The sequence below is a fragment of the Pseudopipra pipra genome, chromosome 27, assembly GCF_036250125.1.
Source record: "Pseudopipra pipra isolate bDixPip1 chromosome 27, bDixPip1.hap1, whole genome shotgun sequence".
Classification (NCBI taxonomy): Eukaryota; Metazoa; Chordata; class Aves; order Passeriformes; family Pipridae; genus Pseudopipra; species Pseudopipra pipra.
The window spans coordinates 2,520,377-2,535,834 of record NC_087575.1 but is presented as its reverse complement, the minus strand read 5'-3'; the positions used below and the strand labels follow the sequence as shown (position 1 = coordinate 2,535,834).

Genomic DNA, 15,458 nt, shown 5'->3' with positions numbered 1-15,458 from the left:
AAAGAACATCATGATCTTTGGTAATAAGTAATAGAAATTCTAAATATGAGGATTTGGGACTATGCCAGCATGACTATAAGGTAGTGGATGGTTGTTAGAATTCAAATATTCTTGATTTTAAAACTTTACAAGAAGTAATGGAGTGTGTAGTTGAAGCTCCTTCCAAATCCATAGCCTAAAGAAGGCTCTGTGTGCTGCTTAGAACTTAGTGAACAGCAGAGCTAATGAAAATTGATTTTGTAAAGCTTTGTGCTGTGTGGCTAAAAAACATCTGCCTGTAACAGTTCTTAGAATTGGGTCAGTTTAGTTTTTGGGTGGATTCCATGGTGTGTGGCAGAATTGTTGAAGTCCAGCTGCAAGGCGTGCAAAGGATGCTCTTTCTCGCTGTCTGCTTTGATGAAACCAGCTTTGAGCTCCCTTGTTGCTCTCTAATTTGGTTAAAATTAGCCACTAGAAATGGAGCTTGTTCACTAAGTGAATTTAAGAAAACAAATTGTATGTTGGTAATTACTAAAGAGGAAAAAGTAAAGTGAATGAACCAAAAAACATTGTTTTGCCTCTGGGGCAGGATGTCATCTGGAGTGCCGTGGGTGGTTTTATTGCTTCTTGCAAAAGTACTACAGAGTAATACAGAGCAGACTGACAAAGACAATTAAGAGTATGAAAGAGGTCATGCATGAGGAAAGTTTTAAATGAAACTTCACCTGGAAAAGAGATGCCTTTAGAGAAGGGAAAGATACAGTGGATGTCTGTAAAAGGGTAAATAAATAGCATTGGGAAGGTGAACGAGGAGTGATTGTTTATTTTATTTTCAGTAGAAGCAGGGACATTGTTTCTTCTGAATCTGCCACTGGACATTCAAAGAGGATTGTTCTTTATTAATACAGAACTACACTCTTTGCCCCCATAAATTCAAAAAGCAGAGACAAATTCTTGCCTGAAAAATCCACTGAGAGACAGTAAGCAGCAAAATATTGTCTCTGGCTTAGGAAGTCCCTGAGTTGCAAATGGCCAAAGGAGACATAATACCTGTGGAATATTTTATTGAGTTAGCCCTTGGGTATCCAGGGAACTGTTGGACCAGGACATGGACTTGCTAGGCAGTCTTTGCTGTTGCCCAGTGTGATTGGTCTTAGACAAACAGGCAGAGAATGGTCACTTTTCTGGAAACACTAAGGCTGCTTGTATAATGAAAGGGCTAACAGACTATTTTTTTAATAGCATAAGCAAATACTATAGGAATAGGTCTGAAATAGATTTTCCTGGTCCTTTCTTGCATTTCCTTAATGTTATGCAGTTCTTATCCTAAACTCACCAGATGTCCATTTAAAATTTTTTAAGATTAAATAGTTGCTATTTTTTTACCAAAAGGATATTGTAGGGGATCTAACTCAATGCAAGTGACCTGTACAAAACTTACCTTCCAGCTGGAGAATGCCAAATTGTCCTCTGACCAAAATGACAAGGCTGCTGGTGCAGCTCGAGAGGAGCTGAAGGAGGCTCGCATGAGGATAGAAGCTCTCAGCTACCAACTCTCTGGCCTCCAGAAACAGGTAAGGGAACTAAATTTGCTGTCGTCCTGAACACAGAGCACTGCTTTGTGTGGATATATTAACGTTTCTGGGTCTCCATATTGTCTGAATTTTACATAGAGAAGTTTTTGGTTATCATTTGGGAGGGAGATGAGTTTTAACCTTTTCTGAGTGGAACTGCACGGCTGCCAACTGGGCTTTCCCTGCTGCTCTCTGCCTAGGCCAGCGCAGCGGAGGATCGCATCCGGGAGCTGGAGGAGATGATGGCTGGGGAGAGGGAGAAGTTTAGGAAGATGCTGGATGCAAAGGAGAGGGAAATGACAGACATGAGGGACCAGATGCAGCTTCAGCTTACGGAGTACCAGGAGCTGCTCGATGTTAAATTAGCGCTGGACATGGAGATCAGTGCTTACCGAAAACTCCTGGAAGGGGAAGAGGAAAGGTAAGTACAGATTCCAGTTTCTTTTCTAAGACTGGCACAGTCCTTACACTTATTTTTATTTCTTACACTTATTTTATTTTATTTCTTACACTTATTTTTTACCTTTTTGAGCAGGAATGCCCAGATTTTCTTTCACTGAAGTTACAAGGGCTTCACACCACAATGTGTTGTATGGAACACTTACGTGGAACACTTGTTGTCAGCTGAACACCATCTTTATTTTATTTTGGTTTTTGTAATGGTCTTGGAGTACAGTTGAATATATCATTCCGTGCTTGGTCTTCATCTCTTTTTATTTAAGTGCTTGTACTTCTGCATTTTCCTGGTTTTAAATCACGTGGCCTGAGAATACTGTGTTTAGTGGCAGCTGTGCTGGAGGGGAGGGTTAAGTGATCTGTGTCGCTCTCATTAGCACTGCTTTCCCATGTCATGTATCATCCTGCCAGAGTATTCCTCAGGGATGGGTAGCCCCCTCCTCCTCATGTATGCAGCCCTCTCGACACACAGAGCGAGGCTGCTGTCAGCAGCACATCACAGTCTGGTCACTGATGATACCGTAGCTTTGTCTGTTGTTCCCTGGGTGAGTTAATTCAAATGCTTTCTTGATTGCCTTAAGGTTGAAGCTCTCTCCGAGCCCCTCCTCCCGTGTCACAGTCTCTCGGGCTACCTCCAGCAGCAGCAGCAGCAGCACCTCCCTTGTTCGCTCTTCCCGGGGCAAGAGAAAACGCATCGAGGCCGAGGAGCTTTCCGGCAGCGGGACCAGCGGGATCGGCACCGGGAGCATCAGCGGCAGCAGCAGCAGCAGCAGCTTCCAAATGTCCCAGCAAGCTTCAGCTACAGGAAGTATCAGCATAGAAGAGATAGACCTGGAGGGCAAATACGTTCAGCTGAAGAACAACTCGGAGAAGGTGAGTGTCAGCAGAACAAGGAGGAGCTAAATCCAGACATTCCACAGCCCTTTGCAGCACAAGCAGGTGCAGCCACGTGGAGAGGAGGAACAGCAATCTCAGGGTGCAGAATCGTGCAGGAATTAACAGGGGCACTGAAGAGTTGAATGTTATGGTGGGTTAACGTGAGTGTAATGTTTGCTGCAGGAAGAGAACACAGTTGGTGTTCCAGATGTGTAAATGTGTGCTGGAGTATTGCTTATGGAAGCAGCCTGCTGTCCAGCAGAACGTTGTTGTGTGAAATGAATACCCTTTAAAATTTTGCTGAATCACCTTAAGGGATTTACAATTTAGACTCTTACTGGATATAGAAAAATACTTTCAAGGTAGAATTCAGATGTCTAACAACCACGCAAATAAATTTATATTCACATTAATTTAATAACAAAGGCCTAAAGGAAGCTCAGATGCCTGTATGCTCTGTTTTGTTCACTCTAAATAACCTTTTGACTCTCTCCATTAGGATCAGTCTTTGGGTAACTGGAGGCTGAAAAGACAAATTGGAGATGGAGAAGAAATTGCTTACAAATTTACTCCTAAGTATGTCCTCAGAGCTGGGCAAACTGTTACAGTAAGTTGTCCTTCCAGTATGTCAACAGCATATTCTTTTGTTGATGCTATGGCAACAGTTGTAAATCTTGATGTTTGGTACAGCATGATTTGGTGTATAACTTGTGGTTTCATGGATCTCACTTTTAGAAGAGCAGTATTTCAGTTACAAAAATGCAGAACATAAATACTGAAATGCTAATATAGAAATTCACTATTTAAGACCATTTTGGGGGCATAAAGTTGAAGAAAAAGGTATTTTGGGGAACAGTTGTTGTCAAACACCTTTGCCCCAGTTTGGAACACTAATCCTGCTCAACCTCTTAAAGAAATGGGAACATTTCAGAGCATTCATTCAATCTAGTAGACTGTAGTTAAGTTTAAGACTACAAGTAATAGTGTAGTTAAAAGTAGGGTAAAACAACCATTGGAATTCAGAAAAAACCCTGGTATCTAGAGAGAAGTAGGAGAATTAGAGGGAATTGTATATTTAAAAGAAAAAATTGCATGACCAGCTAATTACAGAATGTCTTTCTGACTAGATCTGGGGTGCAGATGCAGGGGTATCTCACAGCCCCCCCTCTGTTCTGGTGTGGAAGAACCAAGGCAGTTGGGGCACCGGAGCAAACATCCGCACTTACCTCGTGAACTCGGAAGGGGAGGTAGGCTGGGGCCGTGGGCTGGGGGAGCTCCAAACTCTTTCACTTGAGGGTGGGGTGACATGGCACAATCCTGATTTCAAGATCTCTCCTATCATCTTCTAATATAAGAGTTTATAACACTGGAATAATTAAGTATCTGTACATATCTCTGACATTTTTGGGATGTTCTCGAAAGCTGTGATCATCGTGGTGGTTATACCCATAGACATTTTTTTTTCTATTTTATAAAAACACTCTGCTAGTAGAGAATTTATTTGGAATTTGAGTATGTACTTTCAGAAGAGACAAAGAAAAGAAACACTGCTGGCAATTCAAAGTTCCCTTACATAGTCCCTATGACATTCTGGGGTGCAATGTGAATATTAATGTAGGAAGATAGCTGTCATTTCCATATTGGAAGCATATCATGAGTTGTCATTTGGCAGAGGTTCCTGTATATTCTGCATTGTGCTACATCTGCCCACAGTTAATGTTTCAAAACCATCCCTGCAGATGACTTTTGCAGGGGAGAATATGTTGTTCATAAGTGTGCCATTATCCCAGCAGTAGGAAAGGGGAACAGACCACATTTCACCAGTTTTTGTGCTGCCTTTCTTGCCAGCAGTTCTCTGGAAGCACTTTGTGCACAGTATGAGGTAGGAGGGAGGATCACTTGTACAAACAGAAAGCTAACTGTCTTAGTATTCAAACTGAGTGGTCAAATCCATGTCTGTTCCCACTGTGGTTACCTTTAGTGTCCCTGCTAAGAAGTGTATGTTAAGGACAACTTTTTCCACTACTAGAGTTTTGCACCTCTGATTTCCAGGGTGCAAGTAGATAGAAGAATTTCTTACTGCTAAGAAGTGTTAAAGATAATTTACTAATAGAGGAAGCTTCCTGGGTTTTTAGAATTCTTTTTAGTGCCTGGCTTGGAAGACCATGCTGATAACCAGCATATACAACTGAGATTGAATATTTAGTAGAAATTGGGAATATTCTTAATGCTGTGTAATCATAATGAGAAAGTTTAGTTTCTCACATTACACTGTGTCTCAGACAGCTCCTACCTGTGTCTGCTGTGACCTTGCATAAAATTGAAACATGTCTGCTTCCTCTCAAATCCCAGGGTAATGAAAGAAAATTCCTGCAGCTAAATTACATTACCATGCCTTTTAGTGCACACAAATAGGAACGATGTGGTTTGCAGGATATTACCAGTATTTGCTTCCATCTAGGTCAAGTTGCTTTAAACCCTCCAAAATTTAATAGGGGTGATATATTGATGGTATAGCAAAAACATAAGGAACAGATAAAAACTCCTTCTCTGTCATTTTGTGTAGGAAGTTGCAGTGAGAAGTGTTACTAAATCAGTAGTTGTGCGAGAGAATGAAGAGGAGGAGGATGAAGCAGAGTATGGAGAGGAGGACCTTTTCAACCAACAGGTAATCAGATGCAGAGCAGATGTTTAACTTGTGCCTCACTGGTTGGATCAGTCAGGTGTGAGATTTAGGGAGTCCCTTCAACTTTTGTTGACCATTCTGAGCATCCTGATCCATGTTTGCAGTGGTTGCTTGGAACCCTGCAGCACTGCTGCAGTGCACAGGGAGAGGACACTGTGATTCCATCCAGGTACAGCTCAGGCAGTGGCTGATGCCAGCTCAGGGTATCTGGCAGAGTGCTTCAGATCACACATTTACAGCATTACCAGTATGTGCTGCTCTGTAAAACAGAGCTGTGGCATTCTTGCTGCAAGCAGAATATAACCAGAATATAACCACTGCAAACCAGGGAAGGGAGGTGCTTCAGTTGCTGCAAGCTTCAGCTTACTGGTTTATTTTATGATAGATTATACCTTCTACATCTGAAATAAACTGTTTTTTTCTTAGTAATACCACCTGTATGTTTTGATAACACTTGTGAAATAACCAACCAGCAGCTGGCAGAGTGAAAAAGAGAAAGATGCTTCATACAGGTGATAGAAAATATTTTAAATTTATTTGAAACTCAAGTGATTTGTTCCCCTGGTCAATGGCTGTTAGTAGCTCTTTTCACAAAGAACTGATTCTGTGAAGGTTTGCAGGTGAGTTCTGAAAGCTTTTTGGTCCTCAGGAGATTAAACAGTGTATTTGTAGTGTAAAGCAACTGAAACAGAAACTTTTTCTTACCCAAAGCAGCAGCTTTGCAGCACAGATCTCTCAGATGGAATCAGCATCTGAAATAAAGGGAGGAACTTGCTGGTCTAAAGCAAATGACATCATGATTTTTACTTGTCATCTGTATCACTGCTGGAAGTACAGAGACTAAATTCAACTGTGTCTGTCTTATTTTAGGGGGATCCCAGAACAACCTCTAGAGGATGCTCAGTGATGTGAAAAAAGAAGACAGAAACTATTATTTGCGCTTTTTTCCCTTCATTTATTTCCTTTTATTTTTGCTATTTTTTCCCTCCGGAGCCACTGAAAACTATTTTTATATGCATCATCTGATTTCTTTGAAGTTTACTCCTTGGTACATTTTTATAAAAAAATTTTAAAAAAAAAACCTTTTCTGAACAAAACTGCCAGAATTTTTAATAGATTTCTTTATTTTTCCCTCTTTGTTGAAACACTATATTGGAATACAATATTTTTCCCCACACAGAGTTTAAAGTCTTATGTAGAAACCTAAAGCAGAAAGGAGATTTTTAGCTAAGATGAGATGAGACTCCTTGAGTGTATGGTAAAACTATAATTACATATTATAACCAGGATAACCCCTTCCCCCAGAAAAGAAGTTTTATGAAGTGGGTTCATCTGTAGGACCCTGGGAGAGATTCACAGAGTGTTTCCTCCACAATTGCAGAAATGGTAGTATCTTGCCTGGTATCCTTAGGAAAATTAGGTTCATTCAAAACGGTGTCACACAATTGCAGTGACACAGGGAACCTGCATTTTAGGCATTTCTGACTCAGGACTGTGCCATCATGTCCTGCTCCCTACTGGTAAAACCATCTGAGTCTGTCACCCCCTGAGCTCTGTGTCATCATTCCAGAAGAGGGAAGATGGTATGTTCTGCTTCCTGAATATACCATATGCAATCAATATACCATCCTAAGTTGGAAGTGTCAAACCCAGAGTTTGAACTGTTTGATTTTCAGGGGATTTTGCCCTTGTGAGACCCTGTTAAGTCATGGACACAAGTTGTGATGGTCAGTATTTACAATTAATGTTTCTGACGTGTTCAGCTTTAAACAGATCGATTAAGATTTTAGAATTTAAACATATTTATACTTTTGGCAATGATAAATACTGGGGATTTTAAAGGTTATCCCGTGTAAATGTCGACTTTTTTAATCAGAGCTAGATGCAGCTTGTTCATACTTCTCTTATGTTCAAAGGGGCGTTGTCAGGTATCCTAAGGAGCAATATTTGCAAAATAGTGCAGAAATAGTTTAATGACTTTGAAGCAGTTCAAAGGAACTGCCGCTGTTCAGGACGTGAGTGTTGCTGTGCAGTGTTCAAGTGCTCGAGGCAAAGTCTAACAAGGAGCAAAGGGAGAATAATGTTTTTTATAAAAAATGCTTTGTATGGGTAGCAGGTGATTTTTATTCCAATTTTGTGTCTGACAGTGTCCCTTTTAGCTTAAGGTTTTTCTGCTGCTGCATTTCTCTGGAGATAAGTCTGACTCCCATGAGGGTTCATGTTCGTACAGTGGTGCATCTTTAAGCACAAGGAAAAATATTTGACTGCTCCAAAGAATGCACTGGCTACTGTACAAGTGAATGTTTTTTTTTAACTAGTTATCAGTATGGATACAAAATTTGGATACCATTTGATTCCAGCACAGAAGCGTGTTTTTACCTGCACTCTCGAGGTCTGATCTTGTCATTCAAATAGTGTAGACTCATCAGACAAGTGACAAGGTTTGGATGTTTTCGGTGGCTTTTGGACATTGTGTTCTCTGAACAGTATTGTGACTGACAGATATAACCTAGAAAGTCAGTTTAGTGGCTCTGACTGATGGCTTTGTCATGCAAGCAGGGTGGGAACAAAAGGGGCTTGAAGCTTCAGCATTTATTTTGCCGTTTGGAAATAAATCAAAGATGCTACTTTTCTCTGTTTAAGTGGGATGACTGAATTGCTGAAGTTAAACTAATAGACATTTAGAATTATGTTTTGATCCATTATCAGAAGATCCATTACAAAAAAGCAGGATGAAGATTTGGCTTTTTGGGCTATGGGATAACTCCATTGATGTACTTGGCCATCTTTCTAATGTAATTTTCCCACTCTGCTTGAGTAGAAGATCAAATATGTAGTAAATCATGTCTGTCTCTCTGTAAGATGTATCTAGTGAAATTATGTTTCTCAGACATACTGTTATAATTATCTTTTCTAAATTTGTTGTTATGCAAATGAATGCAATCAATGTAGACTTATTTTTGCAGCACACCTTCCAACCACTGGACAGCATTTCCCTTTCTGATCCACAGCTTCTAGAATATACTGACATAGCATTTGAGGGCTTTTTGCTTTTTTCCCTAAAGATCTGTATTTATTTTTTTTACACGGGCCAGTTTTTGGACTGCTTATTCTTTAAGATTGTTCTGTGATCTTAAATACTGAAGCAATGAGCGTGGAGTTCATTTGCATTTTTTCTGTGATTTTTGTTTGTTTCCTGTAAAGAATGGCCTCGGAAAGGCAGCTTGAATGAGGAAAAACCTCTTGCTACCTGAGCCATAGTTTTCTTAACAGCTACTGTATGGGGAGTGTGTCTTCTTGTAGCCTTAAGAACTGGTGCTTGCAGATCTCTTGTGATGAGCACTGTGCCCTTCAGTAACAGTCTGCAGAATTTGTCCTTAGATTTGGAACTGGGTCCTTTAACTCTGGAAACAGTTTATTTGATTCTCCAGGACCGTGTTTAGGTATATGCAGGTCATACAAACCAGTGATGGACACTGTGGGACAGCCAGCAGTCCGAATGTGGATGATTCTGTTACCACAGTGCTTTTTAATAGGCTACTAAAAATATGATAACTAACTCCTGACTGTAAATTACAAGACACAGAAGAACTACTGTATTCCATGTACTTTCTCTTTGTGTGTGTGCACCTTCTCCAGGCACCATCCAGTCCTCTTGCTTTTGATGCTGAGCTTCAGTCTAATGGTGCTGTCCCAGTAAAGCTGGTGCACCAGACTGGGAGGCAGTTTTGTGGCTTTAACAAAACAAAAAGCATTGTTTCTTTTTTCCCCTCTGTCTTTCAAGGATTTTTGTCCCATCTTCAGGATATTTAAAGATTTTTGTTCAAATCCAGTGTTCCCTTGCCCCCCTTTTTCTCTTTGATCCTGTATGTGAACCACTCTTGGAGAAACTGGAGAATGGTCAGCAGTTCTACTCCAGTGCTCATACCTGGTGTAGAGCTTGAAGGAGAAACAGATTCTACTTGTCTGGAGGAAAATGATTTTAAGGTGTCTCTGAAGAGGGAAACAAACCAGTATAGCTTTTATCAGAGTAGTTACTTGAGCATAACTACCCATATGGATGTTCTTATTCCAGAAAAACAACTTTATTCTGGATGAAATAGAAAAAGTTTTTTCTATGTGTAGATCATAACAGAATATGATATAAAATATGAACAATGCATCCTTCCCCCTCCTAAGCTCATACCACATGAAAATGCTTTTTAGAACAGGTCCATCCATCTGCAGACCTGTCAGGAATGTGGTGTCCTGTGGAGCGAGGTGTGGCCTCAGAGCCCCTGGCACTTCATGCCACTTCTTTTTCCCTTGCTTCCACATTTGTTCCTTTAAGTGTTGCATTGCAGTGACTTACTCCAAGGAGCAGAGTGGCTGGGATTCCCTTGTTGCTGCACATCTGTATTTCCAGGGATTCCTTTGTTGCTGCACAGCTCTAGTTCCTGTGTTTCCCTCGTTCCTTGGCTCTGACAGAACCCCTCGTTTGCACTGACACGTTGCTCACTTGTCTTCAGCTCCGTGTTGCCCTTAGACAGGAGTTGGCTACATAGTCTGTGTTTGTAGCAGGAACCAAAAGTCTCATGAAGAAAATAAACATCTGCTTCCCGTGGCTGTGATGTAAAAGCCAGCTGAGCTGTGTGCAGCTGGCAGCAGTGTGGGAACTGTGCTGTGGGGTGGAGCAGACTGTACTGTGAAGGGAGATCACTGCGTGTGGTGTCTGCCCTCGAGCAACGGGACACCTCATGGTCAGTTCAGGGATCTTACTGGGTTTTATACACCCTTTTTTCTTGTTTTTAATGCTCATCCTGTATAAAAGCCCTTTAACTGCAACCTGAACAGAGGTTAGAAGAGACATGTAAAAATCCTCTCTGTACCCCAGGACATTGGAGAATCTTCATTTTCTTCACATCAGAAGGGTTTTGATGATGCAGGAAAACATGCATGCTGTATGTTCTAGATCTCTTGTAGCCACTTCTCTCACATTTTCACTGTTAAGCCATTCTCTCTCTTCTTTCTTTATCTTCTTTTGAAAGTCTTATCTCTAAACAAAGGCATATTTGATCCTGGATTTTATTGACACTGTTGGGTCCAAACCCTGTGTGAGCAGGAAGCAAAGCCTTGTTGTGAACCAGTGAGCGGAAGGTGAGATAGTGATTGCATTTTTCAAAGCACTGTTTTAGCTGAATGTCAGGACAAATGATATTGGAGAAATTGTTTTCTCATTTAAAATGGCCTGGGAAACAGAATTTTGATTTGCCCTTCAATATGCTTAGCTTTAAACCAGTTTAAAATTATTTAAAGGTGTTTGGTTTTTTTATACAAGACCATATTTACATGCAATTATTATTTGTAAACATAATGCCTTTCTTGAAATGCTAAGGTCTAGAATGAAAAGGATGGCCAATATTGAAAGCCTCTATTCAGAATAAGCATAAGCAGTGATTTGACTTGAAGTTGAGGAAAATAAAATGTGGTTTATTGAACTTCCAGATTTTCTACTTAGCTTTTACTGAAGTGATGATTCTGTGCTGGTAAGGTAGATGTTACTGTGTATTCAGCTACCCAGATCATTACACTAAAAGTACAAGCAATAAGTTTAAGCCAAAATGATTTCCATTTGGGCACAAAATGCAGTTGAACTTTTTATTTTCATAGCAGTGATGCCTCATGACTTGAATTGTGATTTTTGTTTTTTAATTTTTAAATTTTTTGGGGGCACAATTCTGATTTGGCTCGAGGGCACTGCTCAGTGCAGTGACCACCTCCAGTCAGCTGCTGCAGATGAGTTTTTGGAAGGTTCAAGTTTTTAAAATAAGGAATTGTGAAAAAGGTTGTGAACTGAAACACAGAAGACAAAATTATTAAACTGTTCACTTGGAACTTTAAAAAACTACATAATGATCTAGACTTTATCATTTCAAAGTGTTTTTTTTTTTTCTTTTTAGAATATGCATGCCAAATGTCTTGTCTTTTTCAATGATTTGTAATATACATTTTATGACTGGAAACTTTTTGTACAACACACTCGAATAAATGTTTTGCATTTTACTGGTTTCCTTCTTTCTTTTAACCAACCTCGAGGCCATGTGGCCTGTTTGAGATGATTCATCCCCGGGGGGACCTTTCTGTGTGGAGAGAGAGAGACAGGACACAAAGAGCTGTCCCTGCTCCTAAGACTGATCAGCTGAGTGTGTCCCAGCAGGGATTGTGGGGTGTCCCAGCAGGGATTGTGGGATGTCCCAGCAGGGATTGCGGGGTTCCCAGCAGGGATTGCGGGGTGTCCCAGCAGGGATTGTGGGGGGTGTCCCAGCAGGGATTGTGGGGTGTGTCCCAGCAGGGATTGCGGGGTGTCCCAGCAGGGATTGCGGGGTGTCCCAGCAGGGATTGCGGGGTGTGTCCCAGCAGGGATTGCGAGGTGTGTCCCAGCAGGGATTGTGGGGTGTCCCAGCAGGGATTGTGGGGTGTCCCAGCAGGGATTGCGGGGTGTGTCCCAGCAGGGATCACGGGGTGTATTCCAGAAGCAAACGAGCGCTTTCCTTAAACGGGACGCAGTGCTGGTGGAAAGTGCTGTCCTCTCTGATCAGCAGCAACAAAAACAGCAGGAAGAGTATCAGGAGCTGGAGCAGGAAACCATCCCCTTCTTATCACCCTTGCACTGAAGGCGTTTTTCCATTTAACCTGCTTGATCCTGACGTGAGAATGAGAGCAGATACCGGCCTCTGGCTGGGGTGGATTCTTAGGATGGGCAGGAGCGTTGCCGCGGAGCTTCCAGCCCACTTTCCAGTCCGTGCTGATAAAACTGTACCTTAGGCGGCTGCCCCATCGTTAGCGCTGGCTGATGGTGCTCCTGGGAGGTGTCGGAATGCCTTCTGTTTGAAGTGGACAGATCGACAGACAGGATGACACGGTTTGCAGTACCCTGCGTGTGGGCTCTAGCTAGTGAAGACGAGAGCAGTTTGGGCTTTAGCTCTGCTGTCAGTTCCTTCTCTCACACCAACTCTTTCCCTCACATCACATCTTGCCCCCGTGGTGTCGTCTCCCATTTGCTTCTACCGCGTTCCAGGGCGTTCTTACTTAACGGAGGAGACCGCAATGGAATTGAGGCAGAATTAAGGGCACAAGCCTCTCCCCCGAGTCACGTCAGGCAGAGGAAACGATCGTCATCGCCTGGAAGGGTGAATTCCAGAGAGAACCCGCCGAGGAGCTGCTTTCTGCGGGGAGCCCAGCTCAGCCCGCTGGTGTTCCGCCGCAGGGCAGCCTTCGTCTCTCTGATGCTGCCGGTTTAAAGCCCCTTCCCCTCGCCCCTCCGTGGGGCTGCGCTGAACGCCGGGACTCGAACGCTGTGTCTGACTCGGGCCCGGCCCGACCCTGCCCTGGGGAGTCCCTTCGGAGCTGGCCGGGGTCGGGGCCGGCGGTGACACCCGCGCTGGGCACACGGTCCCCGCGGCCCCGCTGAGGCGCCGCCGGCGCGCTCGGTTCGGCCCCGCTCGGTTCGGCCCCGCTCGGTTCGGCCCCGCACAATTCAGTCCCGCTCGGTTCGGCTCCGCTCGGTTCGGCCCCGCTGAGGCGCCGCCGGCGCGCTCGGTTCGGCCCCGCTCGGTGCGGCCCCGCTCGGTTCGGCCCCGCCCGGCGCGGGGCCCGCCGGGAGCCGCAGTCCGGGCGCCGCCATTTCGCCGGCTGCGCGGGCACTGAGGGCATGGAGAGCGGCTTCGGCTCCGACTTCGGCTCCGGGGGCGGCGGCGGGGGGAAGCTGGACCCGGGGCTCATCATGGAGCAGGTGAAGGTGCAGATCGCCGTGGCCAACGCGCAGGAGCTCTTGCAGGTCAGGAGGGGCGGCGGGCGCGGGGGGCTGGCTCGGTCCCCGTCCCCGTCCCCGTCCCCGTCCCGCTCCCCTCGCGGCCGGAGCCCCCGGGCCGCGGTGCCGCTCACGGGCTCTCTCCGCAGCGCATGACGGACAAGTGCTTTCGGAAGTGCATCGGGAAGCCCGGCGGCTCCCTGGACAACTCGGAGCAGGTGAGGGCGGGCGGGAGAACCGCGGACCCGCGGTGTCCGCGCCCGGGGCGGCCGCTGAGGCTTTTGTGTCCCGCAGAAGTGCATCGCCATGTGCATGGACCGGTACATGGACTCCTGGAACACGGTTTCCCGAGCCTACAATTCCCGGCTGCAGCGGGAGAGAGCCAACATGTGATGATGCGTTCCGGGCCAGGAGGGACCATGTGGGGAAGGGACGAGCGGCCAGTCCAGGTGGTTGGGGGTGAATCCTGCTGCCTTCCCAGCCCCTGCCGTGGCAGAGCAATAAACCCTCGCTAAACCTTTTGCATCCATTGGCCTTTATTAGCACCAGCCCCAGGAGCGAGTGATTTTTTTTCCAGCCTTGAGAGCCACCATGAGCTGCTTGATTTACTTCTTGCCCTTCCCAACCGTCCAGACTGGCCAAGGCATTATAGCACTTGATAAATCCCTGCTGAAAGGGCTGCGAGAGGCAAGGAGCCTTCTGTGGAAAAGAGGGGCCAAGCCAAGCCAGCAACACAGTCCCTTTGCCCGGGATTCCAGCATGGACCCAGCCATCAGGTAGTTACCCAGTCCTTTTTCATCAGTAGAAAGCTGCCATAATATTCTCCACATGCCACCTGGACTCTTTCTTCCCTTGTATCTGTGTATCTCTGTGTGGGGCTCACTTTGGGCTCATAGGCTTTGACTTAGCACAAGCACAGTGTTGGGGAACGAGTTGCAGCACAGCCTTGCAAATAGTTGTGCCAGCACAGCTGGGGGGATGGACAGGGTTGGGAAGTGGATGGCTTAATTTCTTTACAGAATAAAGTACTCGGGTTCATTTCTTTATAGAATAAAATGCGTTGTGTTGCTGTGATACTCTCTGACTTCTGGTTTGGCTCTGGCACAGACCTTCCATCTTGGAGCCTACCTTCTAGGCATCATTTTTTTGAGGGAGGTGCATGTCTGCAACAGAGAACTGTGGGTCTGCTTTGGTGCTCAACTCTGTATTACACAGCTCTCCTGAATAGCTGGGTTTATGCTGTATAGTCAGCAGTGGGTACAGCAGCTGCAAGAGGAGAGCGTTGGAGATTAACAGTGCCTGGGTCTCTAGAGAGAGGTTTTTTGAAATCCCTCCTTTTGGAGATCTGCATTTTATAAAAGATTTCACTGTTTGCTGGGACATGGAGACAGATGAAGGATGTTGTCTCCATACCTGCTGGGACATTCAAAGGGATGTGCCAGAACCTGATTTTATTTAATCTCCCAATGTGGTGGCTTCTATAAAGGGACTAAAGTGTTCTTACACAAGCTAAAGTGAGGAGATAATTGGGTATTTGAACTTGCTGAAACTGGAGTTTCCCTTCCAGATTGTCAGAATGACTACTTGAAAATAAAGTGCTTTCAGCCGTGTTTGCTTAGGGGCCTTTTTACTTTTATTTATGGCTGTATGAATTTTGTGGCACTGGCTGTGCAGCAGTCCCATCCCACTTCATTCATGAGACCATCCCACAAGTGTTGCAGCCATGGATCTGAACCCGTGTGGGGCTCAGCCATGCCTGGAAGCCAGGTCTCCCACCTTGCTGGTGCTCTGGCTGGGAAGGTGGTGGATCTCACTGCCAGCTGGGTTGAGACAGAAGAAACCTCTTGCTATGCCCAGATGCAGAGCTTAAGCACCAAAAATGAGGAAGGGGTCTGGGGTACAAGCAGCCGTTCAGTTTTGGTGGCTGAATCTATGGGGAGATGTCTAAGTCTGCCCAAGACTTGGCACATGAGCTCAGCAGTTTTTTTCTTATGAACAAAGTTGTCTGCCTGTCATATGCTGGCTGGTGGGACCTCACCTCCTACTGAAGGAGTTATATCCTTGCACCCTATGTCAGCACTTTGAATTTTTCCCACCT

At 44.6% G+C, this 15,458-nt stretch overlaps 2 protein-coding genes across 3 annotated transcripts in view; both read left to right on the top strand.

Annotated features, from left to right (window-relative positions):
• Positions 1–11,613, top strand: part of LMNB2 (lamin B2) — a 31,724-nt gene extending 20,111 nt beyond the window's left edge. The window contains exons 6-12 of the mRNA XM_064637190.1: positions 1,428–1,553; positions 1,754–1,974; positions 2,591–2,882; positions 3,385–3,492; positions 4,013–4,132; positions 5,452–5,553; positions 6,442–11,613. Of these exons, the coding sequence (XP_064493260.1) occupies positions 1,428–1,553; positions 1,754–1,974; positions 2,591–2,882; positions 3,385–3,492; positions 4,013–4,132; positions 5,452–5,553; positions 6,442–6,483 (1,011 nt within the window). The 3' untranslated portion in view covers positions 6,484–11,613. The remainder of the gene's footprint in view (positions 1–1,427; positions 1,554–1,753; positions 1,975–2,590; positions 2,883–3,384; positions 3,493–4,012; positions 4,133–5,451; positions 5,554–6,441) is intronic.
• A 1,638-nt stretch (positions 11,614–13,251) lies between these two features.
• TIMM13 (translocase of inner mitochondrial membrane 13) lies at positions 13,252–14,436 on the top strand. Of its 2 annotated transcripts, XR_010425352.1 has the most exons (4): positions 13,252–13,387; positions 13,510–13,578; positions 13,655–13,809; positions 13,938–14,436. XR_010425352.1 is itself a non-coding variant. In XM_064637191.1 (3 exons), the coding sequence occupies exons 1-3, from the start codon at positions 13,262–13,264 to the stop codon at positions 13,751–13,753; spliced, it is 294 nt and encodes a 97-aa protein (XP_064493261.1). In that variant the 5' UTR covers positions 13,252–13,261; the 3' UTR covers positions 13,754–14,436. The 2 variants fall into 2 exon arrangements, 1 of the variants encoding a protein (XP_064493261.1); XM_064637191.1 differs by having other exon boundaries at positions 13,655–14,436.
• Positions 14,437–15,458: the final 1,022 nt, after the last annotated feature.